The sequence below is a fragment of the Prionailurus viverrinus genome, chromosome D1 (assembly GCF_022837055.1).
Source record: "Prionailurus viverrinus isolate Anna chromosome D1, UM_Priviv_1.0, whole genome shotgun sequence".
NCBI lineage: Eukaryota > Metazoa > Chordata > Mammalia > Carnivora > Felidae > Prionailurus > Prionailurus viverrinus.
Genome location: NC_062570.1, coordinates 104,328,188 through 104,344,489, shown reverse-complemented (window position 1 = coordinate 104,344,489; position 16,302 = coordinate 104,328,188). Strand labels below are relative to the sequence as shown.

Here is a 16,302-nt window from a genome sequence, read left to right as displayed (position 1 = left end):
AAAGATCTTAGGTGAAAAGGTGATGATGATTTTGTTCTTAATGTTTATTTACCAAGGCCCTGAAAACGGTTCCAATTGCTTAATTGTCTTTGATGCTAATAATTTCACAAGTATTAGGTTGAGGGTAGTAAATGCTTGGGATGTTCTTACCTAATTTGCACAACTAGGATATTAGTGGTCCTATTGCAGTATGACTTTCCCCCCATGGAGAAGAGTTTCAGAGGCCTGGTGAGGATCTCCAAAGGGACAGGTTATATTTAATTCTAAGGAGGGTTGTATTCATTTTTTAACGTAGCAATAAATCTAATAAATAGCAGTAAAATAGCAGTAAATCTACCAGTGATCTGCTATACGTTTTGTCTATGAGTGGTCTACTCTGGAGTCCTTTGAGGGGTAAATATTTGAATATGATATATGTGGTGGATCTAATTTTTTAGAGTCAAAAATTACCTTTGAAAGGATTCCATTCCTATGGTTATTTAAGGATTCAGGTCACCAGGATGTGCTGTTGCCTTAAGTTCCTTCATCCATTAGATACTGAGTACCCACCATGGACCAGGAGGGAAGTATAAGTGAGCAAAACAAAGATACCAGCCTTCATGGGGAGACTGAACAAAGAATTGACATAGTGACCGGAAACTGAAGTACAGAGAGTGGGATTTCCAGACATTGGCCTTGGGGATGGCTGTATTTAACATTTTTGGACCAGTGAATTGGAAGGAGAATCCTGCAGTGAAATTTTCGCATTTGCAGTGGCACTCGACTCCCCTAGGGTAAATTGTTAAGCCAGTAGCTGTCACTGAAGAACGATTTATGGGCAGAGTTGTGAGAGAGTAAGCAGACAGATGGTTTTTGAGGTGGTGGCAGAGAGTCTGAGTCTCCTTGTAAAGTAGGGTAGAAAAGTTAGAACTCCTGCAGTCTGGAAAGAAGAACGCTTCTGGAAAACATATCAGAAGTGTACAAAATGATGAAGATAGTGGCAGAGGATACATGTGAATCTGCTCATCAAGTGCCAGGGCACTGGAACCAGGTGGTAGCATTAATGTTGAGACACATTTATTTAAAGATTTTTATTTTTAAGTAATCTCTACACCCATCGTGAGGCTTGAACTCATGACCCCGAGATCATGACCACCGACTGAGCCAGGCAGGTGCCCCTAAAGAGACACATTTAAGTGGGTTTTATTTTGTAGTTTTGGAGCTCTCTAACCCAAGAAGAACCACAATTTGGGAATATGAATGAAACAACTCAACTCAGCCTGTTGATCTCTGCATCAGTGACACACTACTGGGCTCCATGGACCCTGAATTTGCTCCTGAATGACACATTAGTAAAAAAAAAAAAAAAAATTCCCCTGATATATTTTATCCATTCTTCCAATTTCTACTCTTTGATTAGAGTGATTACTCATAATTAATATAATTATTGATTAGGTAGGATTTACATCTGCTATTTTGGCTTTTTTTTTTCTATATATCCTCTGTCGTTTTTGTTCCTCTCTTCCTTTTTAATTCCTTATTTTGTGTTAAATAGATATTTTTCAATTTACCATGTTAATTCTCGTGTTGTTTCTTTTACTATATATATATATTTTTTTTTTTTTCAACATTTATTTATTTTTGGGACAGAGAGAAACAGAGCATGAATGGGGGAGGGGCAGAGAGAGAGGGAGACACAGAATCAGAGACAGGCTCCAGGCTCTGAGCCTTCAGCCCAGAGCCTGACGCGGGGCTCGAACTCCCGGGCCGCGAGATCGTGACCTGGCTGAAGTCGGACGCTTAACCGACTGCGCCACCCAGGCGCCCCTCTTTTACTATATTTTTAAAGGTATTTTTCTAGTGGTTATCCTGGGTAGTGCAGTTAACATCTAAGCATCTTGTTGAGATTGATACCAATTTAATTTCAATAGTGTACAAAAACTTTACAGCTATATGTCTTTCCTCCATTGTGCTTTTATTTTCATGTAAATTATGACTTTTATACATTATAATCCCATCATTATAGGTTTTTTGGTTTGTTTTTAGCAGCAGGCAAAAGTTTATTAGAGTATAAGATTAGAAAAGAAGAACAGTAGGAAAGCTCTCTTTACAGAGAAGGGACACTCGAAAGTGAATGCCCCCAGTGTAGTTTTATAACTGTTGCTTTATGCAGGTGTCTTTTAAATCATGCATTGGAAAAAAGAGTTGCCAGCAAAAAATACAGTCATACTCTTTTCTTCTTTAATAGTTTAATTATAGTTACCTTTACCAGTCTCTTCATAAAGTAGATTTAAGTTGCTGTCCAGTGCCCTTTCATCTCAGCCCGGAGGACTTCCTTTGGTGTATTTCTTTCATTCTTCTTCCTCTTTTTTTAAATGTTTATTTATTTTTATTATTATTGTTGTTTTAATTTTTCAATGTTTATTTTTGAGAGAGAGACAGAGAGAGAGAGAGATGGGAAAGGGGCAGAGAGAGAGAGGGAGACACAGAATCACAGAATCTGAAACAGGCTCCAGGCTCTTAGCCATCAGCACAGAGCCCAATGTGGGGCTTGAACCCACGATCCATGGATCATGACCCGAGCTGATGTTGGACGCCCAACTGACTGAGCCACCCAGGTGCCTGATGTTTATTTATTTTTGAGAAAGAAAGTGGGGGAGGGGCAGAGAGATTGGGAGACAGAGGATCCAAAGTGGGCTCTGTTCTGACAGCAGAGAGGCTGACACAGGGCCCAAACTCAAGAACTGTGAGATCATGACCTGAGCCGAAGTTGGATGCCCAACCAACTGAACCATCTGGGGGGGGGGGGGGCTCCTTTGGTATATTTCTTGAAGGGAAGGTATGCCAGCTATGAATTTTTTCAGTTTTTGTTTGTCTGGAAATGTCTGAAGTTTTTCTTTGTTTATGAAGGATAGTTTTGCTGGATACAGAATTCTTGATTTGATAATTTTTTCTCCTTCAGCATTATTGGATATGTCATCCCACTGCCTTTGGCCTTTGAGGTTTCTGATAATCTTATTGAGGGTCATTTATATGTGATGTGTCACTTCTCTCTTACCACTTTGAAGATTTTCTCTTTGTCTTTCAGTAGTTTGATTGTGATGGGTTTCGGTGTGGTGCTCTTCGAGTTTATCCTGTTGGAGTTTGTTGTACCTCTTGGATATGTAGATTAATGTTTTTCATCAGATTTGGGATTTGGGTCCACTATTTATTAACTGCCCCAATTGTGAACACTGCCTGAGGCAGCCACTGTGTTAAACAATTGCCATTGGTTGTTTTGATCATCGCCACTAGGAAAAGGCTGTTTGAGGGGAGCAGGGGCTGAGTCAGGTCAGAGCCCTAAGAGTGGGAACTTAAGAGGAACCACCAGACAGATCAGATAGTGACAGTTTCTTGGAGATCAGGCTTTTGGGGAGCTTCATACCATCTGCTCCCTCCAGTGTTTGCTAGGCTGCTTCCTGGTTTTCACGTCTGCCGTGATTGTAAGGCTACTGGTTTTTAAGGCTACTGCCAAGCTGGGGAGAGGAGGATGGGAGGAGGGCAAGTTAAAATGCCACAAAGCTCATTTTTTTTACCAGAGTTCTGAAGAAGTTGATTCTGATAATTTTTTGCTAGTGTTCTTAAATCGATCTTACTGGAAAAAAATTGATTTTCCTGAGGCACAGGAAATATGGAAGTCCTTTACTTGACCATTCTGAAGTGGCGATATCTTCCTTTCCAAATATTTTAAGAACCTCCACTTTTAGATCTTTAATTTATTGCCAAGTCTCCAAGACACAAATATTATATAAAGGAAGGCACCCATGGGGCTTTCTTTGTTTTCCCACTATCCCTGGGAGCTGAAAGGGACACTGCAGAACAACAGGGTGGGGCACAAGGATATGGTACTAGGCAGTACAGATACTCTGATCTTATTTTGATCCACAGCTCTGGCGTTCACTAGCTGTGTGACCTTGGAAAAACTGTTTTCTCTCTCTGGGCTCAGAGTCTTCATTGGTAAAATGGGGGTATGATAGGCTGAATAAGGCTCCCTCCTCCCAGAATAATGTCCACATCCTAATGCCTGGAACCTGTGACTATACGACTGCTCATAGTGAAAGGAACGCTGCAGTGTGGTTAAATTAAAGATTTTGAGACGGGTAGATAATTCTGGAGATTTCCTATAGGCCCAATACAATCCCAGAGGTTTCTATGAGAGGGAGGCTGGAGAATCAGAGGCGGTGGCAACAGAAGCAAGAGGTGTGAATGGTACTAGAGAGATACCACAGCCTGGAGGATGCGGGTGGCCTCAGGTAGCTGGAAAAGGCAAGAAAACGGATCTCTAATAGAGTCTTCAGAGGGAACGCAGCCCTTCCGACACCTTGATTTTAGACTTCCGACTTTCAGAACTGTAACAGTTTAACAACCCCGTGGTTTTAGGCCATAAAGTTTGTGGCAGTCCGTTCCAGCAGCAGTAGAAACAAAGGCAGGGGAGAACAGTGCCTGCAGCTGAAGTGTCCACAGGTATCTGAATGCCCACGGTATGCCAGAAACGGTTCTAGGTGCTGTGGGCGTGTTGTGGTGAGCAGAGCCACTCTGCCCTCACTTAGCTGGCATCCATTTCTTGAGCAGACAAAAAAAGTAACCAAAAACACCTCCGTAATAATTATTGTCCGTGAATATTTAATTTTTATCTAGTGGTGATTCCATGAAGAAATAGAGCAAGTGGAGACAGGGGTTAACGGTGGAGAAACAAGTGTGTTTGTGCTTTCTTGGACAAGGTCGTCAAGGAAATGGTCTCTGAAGAGACAATTGGAGCAGAGACCTAACTAATAAAAAGAAAGCAACCAGAAGAAGATCTGCAGGCAAGTGTCCCAGCAAGGGAACCCCTTAAAGAGAAAGGCCCTGAGAGGGGAGCAGACACAGCATGCTCGAGAAGCACCAAGGCCGCCAGCAGCTTCCGAGTGCAATCTGAGGGACCGGCAGGGGCCGGCTCTTGTAGGGTTTTGTACACCAGGGAAAGGGGGTGAGTCCTGTTTTAATTGCAGAGGGCAGAAACGGAGAGATTTGACACAGCGTTGATGGGACATGTTTGACACGGATCATTTTGACCAGAGACTATCAGGTGACCGACGTGGAAGCTGGGACCAAAACAAAGTTGTTGGCTTCAGGCAAGAGATGACAGTGGCTTTAGATGGCAGGGGTGGTGGAAGAGGTATTGAGTGAGGGATTGAGGAGATGTGTGGGCAGCACAGGTACTTGAAAGGTGGCTGTTGAGATTAAATGGGATCATGTGTGAAGAGACGTGTAGCTCAGCCTACCGCCTGGGACACAGCAGGTGCTCTCAGCAGGGCTGCTACTGTTCTCGTTAGCGTCATTGTCATCATGGCTGCTGCAGCCAGCAGGGCTATTTTAGTCTCTTGTACGAGAAAGACACATAATTAGTGTTCTGTTCGTTAGTGGCTGCAGAGGGAGCTTAGAGTTCTCCGCTCCCATCAGTGACCGTATTCGTAGTACATACGTGAAGATCTACATATCTGTTGCGTATCTTTCCTTTTTTTTTTTTTTTTTTTATTGTTTTGAATCTGTAGTCACCTCTGTTCACCTCACTTTTGGGTTTGGTGTCTGAGATGAACTCATAAGAACAGGAGAAGACTGTATCTGCTGAGTGCCCATGATGTTTCAGGCATTTTATTGGGCAAATAAACAGACATTTGCTGCACAACAAGGTCTGTTTATCCCGTCTACAGATTATAAAGCAGAGGCCTGGGGAAATTACACAACCTATCCAGGACACAATATTCTCATGCAGTTCTGTTGCTAACCTCCCAGATTCATGCAGACCCCATAAGTTAAGGGCACAGTCTCCACCAAGACTGCCCTCACACCAGATGCCAGCCACGAATTTGGGGGTCCCCAGGCCATCTGTACTTCTGACCAACTGGCTTCAGTTTCGATAATTTGCCAAGATGACTCAGAACCCAGGGGAATGCTATTCTTACCATTACAGTTTTATTACAAAGGGTACAAATCAGGACCAGCCAAATGAAGAGACATATAAGGCAAGGTCTGCAAAGGTCGTGAACATAAACTTCCATGCCTTCTCCTGTGGAATCAGGGCACGTAGCCCTCCTGGCACATTGATATGTTCACCAACGAGGAAGCTGCACCAAGCTTCGCTGTCCAAAGATTTTATTAGGGTTTCATTAGGTAGGCATGACTGAATCATCAGCCACATGAGTGAACTCAATATCTAGGCCTCCTTCCCTCCCTACAGAGAAGGGAATACCATTCCCAGGAGGTGGGGGGGGGGGGTCTGGCTGATTTCAAGTGATTCAAAGCCCCAAGTCTCTTAATTACATGGTTGGCCTTTCTGGCCTGGCCTCCTCTTGAGCATAAGCTATCTAGGGGTCCACCACGTCGGCTCTTTGGCATAAACTATCAGGGCCCCCATGAATAACACAGACGTTACTATTACTTAGGAAATTACAAAGGTTTAGAGGTTCCCTCCCAGGAACCATGGATGAAGACCAGACCAATTCTTTATCACACAACCCAGGATCACACATCCAATGAGTGGTGGAGCCAGGATTGAATCCAGTTCTTCCTGGCTCCAGAGCCCTTCTCCATCCACTACACCTTCTTTACTGCTAAGGCCTTTAGAAGAGTGGTTTGCTTATGGTCACACAGCTAGTGACTAACAAGAGGGCCTGGCCCCCAGTCCTGACAACCAGTGTGTGCTCCTTTCCACAATTCTATTTCATTTTTCATATTGGGGCACATTGGACCTGTTCCTGTCAATTTTGCAGATGGTCTGGGCAGGCAGAGTTGGTGAAAAGAATTGGAGCTTTTGCTTTCATTTTTATTTCTACAATTGCAGAATGTTGCTTCCTAGCTAAGCTCTATCAGTTATCAGCGTTTGTCATCATTTAGGTGTATTTTATTCATAAATTTAAAAATCAGGTGAAAAAAAATCAATCAGTGCTTCCAGTATTTAAGACAGTTATAAATCCTAGGGCTCCTGGGTGGCTCAGTCAGTTAAGCATCCAACTCTTGATTTTGGCTCAGATCATGATCTCAGGGTCGTGAGATTGAGCCCTGTGTTGGGGCTTTGCACCGAGTGTGGAGCCTACTTGGGAATCTCTCTCTCCCTGTCTCTCTCTGCCCCTCCCCTGCTTGTGCTCTCTCTTTCTCAAAATAAATAAACTTAAAAAAAAGATTATAGCGGCACCTGGGTGGCTCAGTCAGTTAAGCATCTGACTTCAGCTCTGGTCATGATCTTGCGGTTTGTGAGTTCGAGCCCCACTTTGGGCTGACAGCTTAGAGCCTGGAGCCTGCTTCAGATTCTGTGTCTCCCTCTCTCTCTGCCCGCCCCCCCCCCCCGCCCCCACCTCCACTCACGCTCTGTCTCTCAATAATAAATAAACGTTTAAAAAAATTATAAATCCTTTTTGATTTATTGTTTTCCTTTTCAAAGTGAGAAATATTAATAGAGGAAAGTTAATCCATTATTATTTGTACCTAAAGTGATGCTATTATCCTAACATTTGGCTTAATTTGTGTACCTCTCTCTGTTTCCAGGTAGCATCCACTGTATTTTCCATGCAACTGGGCACCACTACACTTGGAAAAAAGTTACCACAACGGTGCACAACATTATCGTGGGCAAGTTGTGGATAGATCAGGTAAGCAGAGGTGCCCAAAGTGTACTGAAGTTCAGAAGAATACCTTCTTAGGTACGTCTTTGCAGTGTCCAGGGCATGTGAACTTGCCCCGGATTGAACTTGCCCCTGATTTATCCACCTCTCCCAACGAACTGCTCTCAGCCAGTAGCCCCACCTCAACCTTCCCGAGTTTCTATACCACAAATTCTTACTTGTAAATTACCAATTTATAATATTCATTCAATGACTGCTCTATCAGGACTGTGTCGGCTACTATGAAAGTACAGGAAAATAATAAACGCGGCTCCTACTCTTCATCCTTTCGTTATTCATCAGACATTTACTGCCAGGCAGAGTCTAGGTCTTGGGGATACAAAATCAGATAAGACATTGTCCTCAAAGAGTTACTGTATCACTGGAGACCCATGACAAATATGTAGAGATTGAGAAGTATTTAACAAAATACACAAGTGTAATAACTGTACTAAAATAACATTTAATTACTTGTCAGTTTGCTGACAAGGGCCTGGTCTGGAAAAGGCAAACCGTTATGTGAATATCAGCATATGTGCTGAGGGGCATATCATAGGCCACCTAACGTGACACACAATTGAAGGAAAACCAGAAGGCATTTGGTCCTGATCCCAACCTGGAATACCAAGGTTCTGAATACCAAGGTTCTGTGGCTTCTCGGGTCAGCTGAGACCGGAAGCCATAAGCAAGGGAGTCCAAGAGTGTAAGATGGAAAAGTGAGGAATTATGAGGCATGGGGTCTAGCAGACATTCAGATCCCCTGGGACTGATAAAATCAAGCCATGGGCACCTGGGTGGCTCAGTCAGTTAAGTGCCTGGCTCTTGATTTCGGCTCAGGTCATGATCTTATGGTTTGTGAGATCAAGGCCTGTGTCAGGCTCTGTGCTGACTGCACGGAGCATGCTTGGGATCCCCTCTCGCTGCCCTTCCCCTGCTTGCACACTCTCTTTCCCTCAAAATAAATAAATAAACATTAAAAATAAATAAGGGGCATCTGGGTGGCTCAGTCAGTTAAGTGACCTACTTTGGCTCAGGTCATGATCTCACGGTTCATGAGTTCAAGTCCTGCATCGGGCTGTCTGCTATCAGCACGCACAGAGCCCACTTTGGATCGTCTCTGCCTCTCACTCTGCCTCTCCTCCGCTCACCCCCTCTCTCTGTCTCTCAAAAATAAGTAAACATTAAATAAACAAACAAATAAATAAATGAAATCAATCCATGATGCCTTTTGTTTTCTAGTCCGGTGAAATTGATATTGTGAATCACAAGACGGGCGACAAGTGCAATCTTAAATTTGTTCCTTATAGCTACTTCTCTCGTGATGTAGCAAGAAAGGTAAGAAAAGTTGAGTTTAAATGTTTTTCCTTAGCATGTATCTCTTAGAAAGCCTGCTCCTTTGGGGTTCGTGTAGATAATGGATGGATAGACAGTCTGACATACATATATCTACATCTCCTAAATATGTATGTGGTGATTTGGCAGGGGTGGGGGGAGGGGGAGGGCGGCAGGGAAGGAGAGGTAAAGGAGAAAGTCAGCAAGAAGGGAGACTAGATTGCATTGCCAAACCAAATCCTTTCTTTTCTGGGAAAGACATTGAGTAAGAAAGGAAAAGTCAAGAGCAATGAGAGATTGGAAATGGGAAGCACAGAGGAAGGACCAATAAAAGGATTTCAGGAAGAAGGATGGGCAGTTTGACCTCTGTGAGGTCTGAGTGCGAGTCTTGCGTCACCACCACAGTGGAATTGTGCCATGAGTTTTGATGGACAGTGAAGAAGAGTCGGGGATTAAATCTGCTTGTGGCTGTCTGACTTCCAGGGAGAAGAAAATACCATAATTCCAAGTACCAGTCAGATCCTTTCCCTGCATATATCATTGCAACAAAAATCCCTATACCACAAAATGAGGAAACCCAGCTCATGGCCATTTATTTTACACAGCTCAAAAAAGTATACCGAAATAATCTGGGTGGCTCCACGGTGTTTGCCATAGCAGGATTTAACCAGTATTTACCCTAGGACTTTGGTTGCCAGAATAGTCAGGTAAGCTACATCACGCCGACTGCCGTACTCCAAAGCCCTGCTCCCCACCCTTGCAGGTGACCGGGGAAGTGACCGATCCATCAGGAAAAGTTCACTTTGCCCTTCTGGGGACATGGGATGAAAAAATGGATTGTTTCAAAGTACAACCAGTCATTGGGGAAAATGGGGGTGATGCTCGACAGAGAGGCCATGAGGCAGAGGAAAGCAGGGTCATGCTATGGAAAAGGAACCCTTTACCGTGAGTATCCATATCCCGGCTCTCCAGGTAACACTTTGACCTCAACCTTGGAGCAGTGTTGATGGCATTTCTGCCTTCCTTCCCACTGAATTATGTGAGGGATCAGCCAGGGAAATCAGAACTTTTGGAGAGATAACCAGAAGGTGGTCATTGTATGATTTGAGTTGTAGTGTGCCTTGTCAGGAAAGCTGAAACAAAGCAAGTCACATCTGCCAAGAAATATTTGTAATTTAGAGCAAAACTATTCAAAAGCAGGTGGCTCAGTCGGTTGAGTGACTTCAGCTCGGATCATGATCTCACCATTCGTGAGTTTGAGCCTCACGTCAGGCTCTGTGCTGACAGTGCAGAGCCTGCTTGGGATTCTCTGTCCCCTTCTCCCTCTGCCCCTCCCACACTCACACTCTCTCTCTCAAAAATAGAACAAACAAACAAACCTCTTCAGAAGTGGCTGGAGGAGAAAGATGCCTACCACCTGTTAACAGTTTAGCCTGAGGGGCGCTTGGGTGGCTCATTCCGTTGAGTGTCCAGCTTCCGCTCGGGTCATGATCTCACAGTTTGTGAGTTTAAGCCCCGCATCCGGCTCTGTGCTGATGTCTTGGAGCCTGGAGCCTGCTTCAGAGTCTGTGTCTCCCTCTCTCTCTGCCCCTCCCCCGCTTGTGCTCTGACTCTCTCAAAAATGTTAAAAAAAACATTAAAAGAAAAAACAATTTAGCCTGAGACCCAGTGGCCATCTAAAGGTCTCTGAGATGATATACGGGAATTCGGAATGAAGACGGAGGCCATTTGTCTCCTGTCATCTCATTTACCCAGTGTATAATAACAGCAAGATTATCCCAGAACAGGTTAAAAAGAAAGCGAAGGAAATAGGAATAAGAAAGTTCATTTAGCAGAATGTTCCCTTCCATTCTTCTTAATCTCCGCTGAGCACAGCACAAGCCCAGCGGACTGCTGGCACAAGTGATGCTAGGGGAGGGGATGGGGGATGGTCCAGTCTGGGTCTCTTAACTAGGGGAGCCTGACCTGGTCCTAGAGTCTGTCCATGTGTAGAACAGCTTCGGGGAGGTCGTCTTTGGGTCGTTGCTCCTTAACGAGGCCCTGGGCTCTGGCATCACCGTTTCTCTTCCCCATCCTTTACTTGCAGGAAGAACGCAGAAAACATGTACTACTTCTCAGAGCTCGCTCTCACGCTCAATGCCTGGGAAAGTGGCACTGCCCCCACAGACAGCAGATTGCGGCCCGACCAGAGACTGATGGAAAACGGGCGCTGGGATGAAGCCAATGCTGAGAAGCAGCGCCTGGAGGAAAAACAAAGACTTTCCAGGAAGAAGAGAGAAGCAGAAGCTATGAAAGCCACCGAGGATGGTAACGAACCTGCCTTCTACTCTATTTCTTGATGCGTGGAGAATCACTTCGTGTGTTTCTGGCTCTCACTCCGCTTTCTCCCCCCGCTTTCCCTTTAGGCACACCGTACGATCCCTATAAAGCACTGTGGTTTGAGCGGAAGAAGGACCCTGTTACCAAGGAGTTAACCCATATTTATAGGGGAGGATACTGGGAATGTAAAGAAAAACAGGACTGGACCTCATGCCCGGACATTTTCTGAAATGGCAGCAACAAAAAGGAGGAGGATCCAAAGGAGAAGATGACAGAGGATGTGCGGGAAAGCTGGCATTTGTGACTCTTACCAAGCGCTTTCCTCCAGTTTGTCTGTCTTAACCAATCATTTTTTCCAAATCAATCACCAGAAGCAGACACCAGTGGTGGTGATTGGCTGGTTGCCTTAGCTGATTGAAACTGAAATCGACATACTAGATACCTATGTTTGTAAGGGGGAGGGTGAGTGGCTGAAAGTTAGCGTTACAGCCCTTCTGCAAAGTCAAGTACTCTCGACTCTTCCTTCTCCCTCTGCCCCCATTTTAAGATGACGTCATTCACCCTCCCCTGTAGTAACCTGCTCAGCCAAGGTCCGCATGAGATTATGATTCAGGGGCATTTTTGGTGCTGTTCAGAGCAAGAGCTGAATTTAGAAGTTCCTTCAAAGAGGAAGCACATAAGACTTACCAACGGAGGCATCGTGAATGACTGCAGTGGAGCTTAGGCGTGGCGTTATGAGGCGGGGTCACAGACGGGGTCAGTTTAATGGGGTGTCCACCCAGAGGTAACTGCGGTATCGGAACGCTGGCGAGGGGGCTTGTTCTGTAAGGTTGGAATATTCAGAGTGACATTCTTAGAAGTTTCTATCTTGCATAAAATACCCTTCTGCCGTCCTCCCTCTGACAGCGACCGGAGGCTGCTTTGGTGGTTGGTAGGAGGGTCACGTTATCCTCACAAGGGAGTTTTCTGGACTTCGTCAGGCCGAGAACTTCTGAGAACACAAAGCAGGATGGAAGAGACCGCTAGTCACTTTGCCGTCCCCATTCCTCCTCACCCCCATCCTTCATTGCCTTTCTTGCCCCCACCCCCATCTCCCTCTCTCTCAGCACGATACCAGTTTGGGTCTGGGCCCCCGTGCGGAGCAAAGCACTACCTGCCCTATTCTGACATCCTTCAGAATTTGAGAGAAGGACTTAATTTGGAACAAAAGTTTTCACCATCTCTCAAGCCCTACGGACTGGAGCCACCTCTAGAATAATGTGTTAAATACCTGTATATTATATATATGTAGAGAAAAATCTAATTTTTTTTGTTTGATCTTCCTCCTTCCCATTAAGAATCTTGTTTTTTGGTATCATTTGTCTCCCTGGGACTCTCTCTTGGACACACTGATGTGGGCTGGGGCCTCCCCTGTCTTCCATCTTTTAGGGGCAGGCAGATCCAGAACCTGTGTAGGGTCACATCTGGCAGTTACTGAGCAGGGACTCGATCCCTGGTCTGTGTCATGGAGTGCCTGCCCACTGCTGTCTAGATTCTGCCCTCCTGATTGCCTGACTCTTAAAAATGAAATCCTAACTCTTCCCGCCTTTTTTCCTTCTTCTGTTAGGAAGAGCGTGGGTAGAGAGGACGGTGATTTCCAGTTTAATTCCACCTCTGTCCAAATCGCAGCATACACAGCTGATTCCCAAAAGAAACTTCTTCCCAGGACGTGGGGCCGAAAGTGCCGTCATGTTGGGGTGGGTGAGAGAACCACGCCTGTCGGGCCTTGGCTTCCTTCATTTTGTATTCTGTATTTGTTTTAGCTGTCCTGTTCAGAGATCTACCCCTGTGCAGCCCACCCTTGGTTGAGGATCACAAATTGAGGTGCCTTCCTTGTATGCTTTTTGTTAGTGTTTTTTGTTGCTGTTCCTTAACTGCTGAGCCTCAGCCAGTGTGGGTCCTGGGGGAAATATCATTCCAGAGGAAGCCATCCCTGCACGGAAATGGGATTTACACTAGACAAATTAGTACTTCTGTTCCTTCCTCGCCATCCCTCCCTTCCTATCTGTGATGCACTTGAGAAAGGGGCAGCCGCCGGGAGTTTCCTCTAAGACCCCGATTCCCACTGTAAGCGCGGGGTTGCGCTGGGCCGTCTTGCAAGGAGGCCTGTAAAGGCTGTGACCTAATCAAGGGACTTCAGCCAGAGCGGGGATTCCTCAACCAAACTGAACAGCTCTGCTTTATCCCCCCCGCCCCTCCCCTTCTTCCTTCACCATCTGCACTACATTTCCAGCCTGATCCCCAGTCAGATTCCTGCTAATGGAGAAGCTTTGAGTCCTTCAGGTGAAATGAAGTCACATTGAAACAAAACTATATATATTTTCGTTTTTTTTTTTTTTTGCCTTATTTTTTTTTCCAAGAAAACTACTAAATTAAATAATTTTTAAAAAGTCATATCGTTTGTCTGATTCACTTGTACTCCCACCAGGGAAGCAGTGGTGGAGGAGGGCCTGGAGGACTGACCCAGTGCTGGTTCGTTCTTGGGAAGCGGGCAGCTGATCTTTGTGAGAAATTGAAAGAAGAATGGGGCACGGGTTTCTAGGCGTTCCAAGCATTTGGCAACATTCTCAAGGGCCCGTGGACAGCAGAGTAGTTTCAACAGGCCCTTCCGCTTCGATGGCATGTAACCGTCAGTGTCCCACCTTAGTTATAGGGGAATCGTGTCTAGTGCTTTTGATGTTGAGCCTGTTTCACCTCCAAAAATAAAAGTTTTCTTGAATGTAATTTCTCTTGCCCATTTAGATTCTCAGATTCTTAGCTGTTTCATGTAGGGAATCAATTCTGTACTTTGAAACGTAAGCAATGGAGGATTGATTTAAAGGCCTTGGAGAGCATTAGGACTGTGAAAAGGCTTGGTTAGGTTTTCACTGTAAAGTTCAGGGCACGGGGGGAGGTGGGCAAAGGAATCAAAGGACCCAGATAGGCTGCACATCAGGGCAGGCTCGGGCCCTGCCCTGTGACTGGGCATCTGCTCCTGGGCCCAGCAGGCTGACTTAGAGATTCTGAACTTTGTCTGGCTCACACACAATTTTAAGAGGTAAATGTTAGAATCGTCGTGTTGAATATGAAGAAAGGCACTGGGAAAAGGCACAAAAAAAAACCCCTAAATTCACCCAAGGTCACACAGCGCATGGTTGGGCACAGTCATTCAAATCCAAAGCTGGGTTGTCTGACCACCGAGTCTGTGACCCCCTACAACTTTGTGTCCTAAGAGAAAGTGGGTTGGAAGGCAGCTGGCAGTTAAGTCATTTCCTCCTGGATTAGGTCATATTATGCAGAGGCTTAGTGATGTGGAGAGTGCCACCTTGGAGGTCGATCTGCAGGAAAGAGCAGCCTTGAGGTTCAGCCTCCAGGCTCCTTGATTTCCCAAGGCTCTCGAGTCCACAAAAATGAGCTGTGTCTCCAGGGATTGTTCTAGCCTGGTTCTTGGGAAGGCCACTCATCTGTTCAAGTCATTTGCCTGATTCACACTGCTGGGCTTGACGGTAATTCAGCAACTTACCAGGTTTTTTTCTGGCAAGCTAAAAACATTGCAGTAGACCCTTGCACTTGTGAGACCTACATCCGGCAATCTTGAATAGCACTGTGCTACACAATTTCATCCAAAAGGGGCAAATGTAGCTGGAACATAGTAACAATCCTTTCTTTAGTCTTTTCATGGGCTACTGTGACCTGATTGGCTGGGATGTGGATCCTGAAGGGTCTACCATACTCAAGCTTCAAAATGATGACCCAGCAGAAGTACAAATTAGTACACTTGTCAGGGACCTCTGAGGTCCCACACATTGCAAGGGCCTACTCTACTTTCAGCAAGATAAATGAAAACCAACCCTAAAAAGAGGTGTAGAAAAATCTTCTTTGGAATTTTTTCACTATAAGGTGTACACCCTGTGAAACTCTAAGATTGCTGTCAAAATTTAGAGCTTGCTTCTAAAAGTTTATAAAACTTTTGCCCAGTGATCTGCCCTGCCCTGTGGGAAGCATTCCAAGCCGCTCATGGTTTTCCCTTCCAAGCTCATAAAGTAATGGGTAGTTCTATTCTCCTCAGGCCTTCCTCCCTACTACCTTTTCAGTTCACACTGATCCCTCAAGGGAAGGAGGCAGGGTGGCCAGATGAGGTCTCTTTCAAGGCAAGAACTAAAGAGCTCAGAATCTCCTATAAACAACCTTGCAGAGATCACATCTGAGTTTAACCAGGTGATTTTAAAAGTTAATAAAGAACCAGTGGGGGGGGGGGGGGGGCTGGGTGGCTCAGCCGGTTGAGCATCTGACTTCAGCTCAGGTCATGATCTAGTGGCTCGGGGTTCATGAACTCAAGCCCTGCCTTGGGCTCTCTGATGTCAGTACAGAGCCTGCTTTGGAAGCTTTGTTCCCGTCTCTCTGTCCCTCCCCCATCATGCTCTCTCTCTCTCTCAAAAATAAATAAAAACATTAAAAAAAAATTGGCCTTGAGACATGGCTTGCTTTCTTTCTCTCTCTCTTCTCTTCCCTATCTCTCTCTCCTCTCTCTCTTCCTTCTCTTTCAGCATCGACTCCAGTCTGCTATGTAACATACATTAAGGATACACGTGGCGAGAAAGAGCTCTGACAAACAGGCAATAAGAGCTGGTGAAAGCACCGGAGAAGGGCCACCAGCCTGCAGGGGTGGGGGGATGACGGAGACATGTCAGAGAGGAATTCTAGAAGGAGGAGAATGTATCTGAGATGAGAGTCACAGGTTTAATAGGGAAGGGCAATGTATAGAACACTGCGTGGACGAAGATGAAGAGCAGTGTAGGAAAGCATCCTGAGCTTGGGTGGCTGCGTGGGTCGCTGGAGTTCAGAGTCAAGGAGAAAGTACTGATCTGGTGCTGGAGAGAGGAAGGGGCTTCTGGAAGGCTATATCCTATCTGAAGAAAGAAGTCTTCATCTTTGCTCTCAAGTAGGGAGCCTGTGCAGGATTTTTAAGCAGGGTGAT

The 16,302-nt window shown here is 45.4% G+C and overlaps 1 protein-coding gene across 2 annotated transcripts in view; it reads left to right on the top strand.

The window, feature by feature from the left end:
• Positions 1-13,739, top strand: part of OSBP (oxysterol binding protein) — a 36,191-nt gene extending 22,452 nt beyond the window's left edge. The window contains exons 10-14 of one of the 2 annotated variants that reach the window (XM_047878211.1): positions 7,540-7,643; positions 8,895-8,990; positions 9,751-9,932; positions 11,074-11,294; positions 11,393-13,739. In XM_047878211.1, coding sequence (XP_047734167.1) covers positions 7,540-7,643; positions 8,895-8,990; positions 9,751-9,932; positions 11,074-11,294; positions 11,393-11,535 — 746 coding nt within the window. In that variant the 3' untranslated portion in view covers positions 11,536-13,739. Of the gene's footprint in view, positions 1-7,539; positions 7,644-8,894; positions 8,991-9,470; positions 9,933-11,073; positions 11,295-11,392 lie in introns of those variants that run through there. The other variant, XM_047878212.1, reaches the window with a different exon arrangement.
• The last annotated feature ends 2,563 nt before the right edge of the window (positions 13,740-16,302 follow it).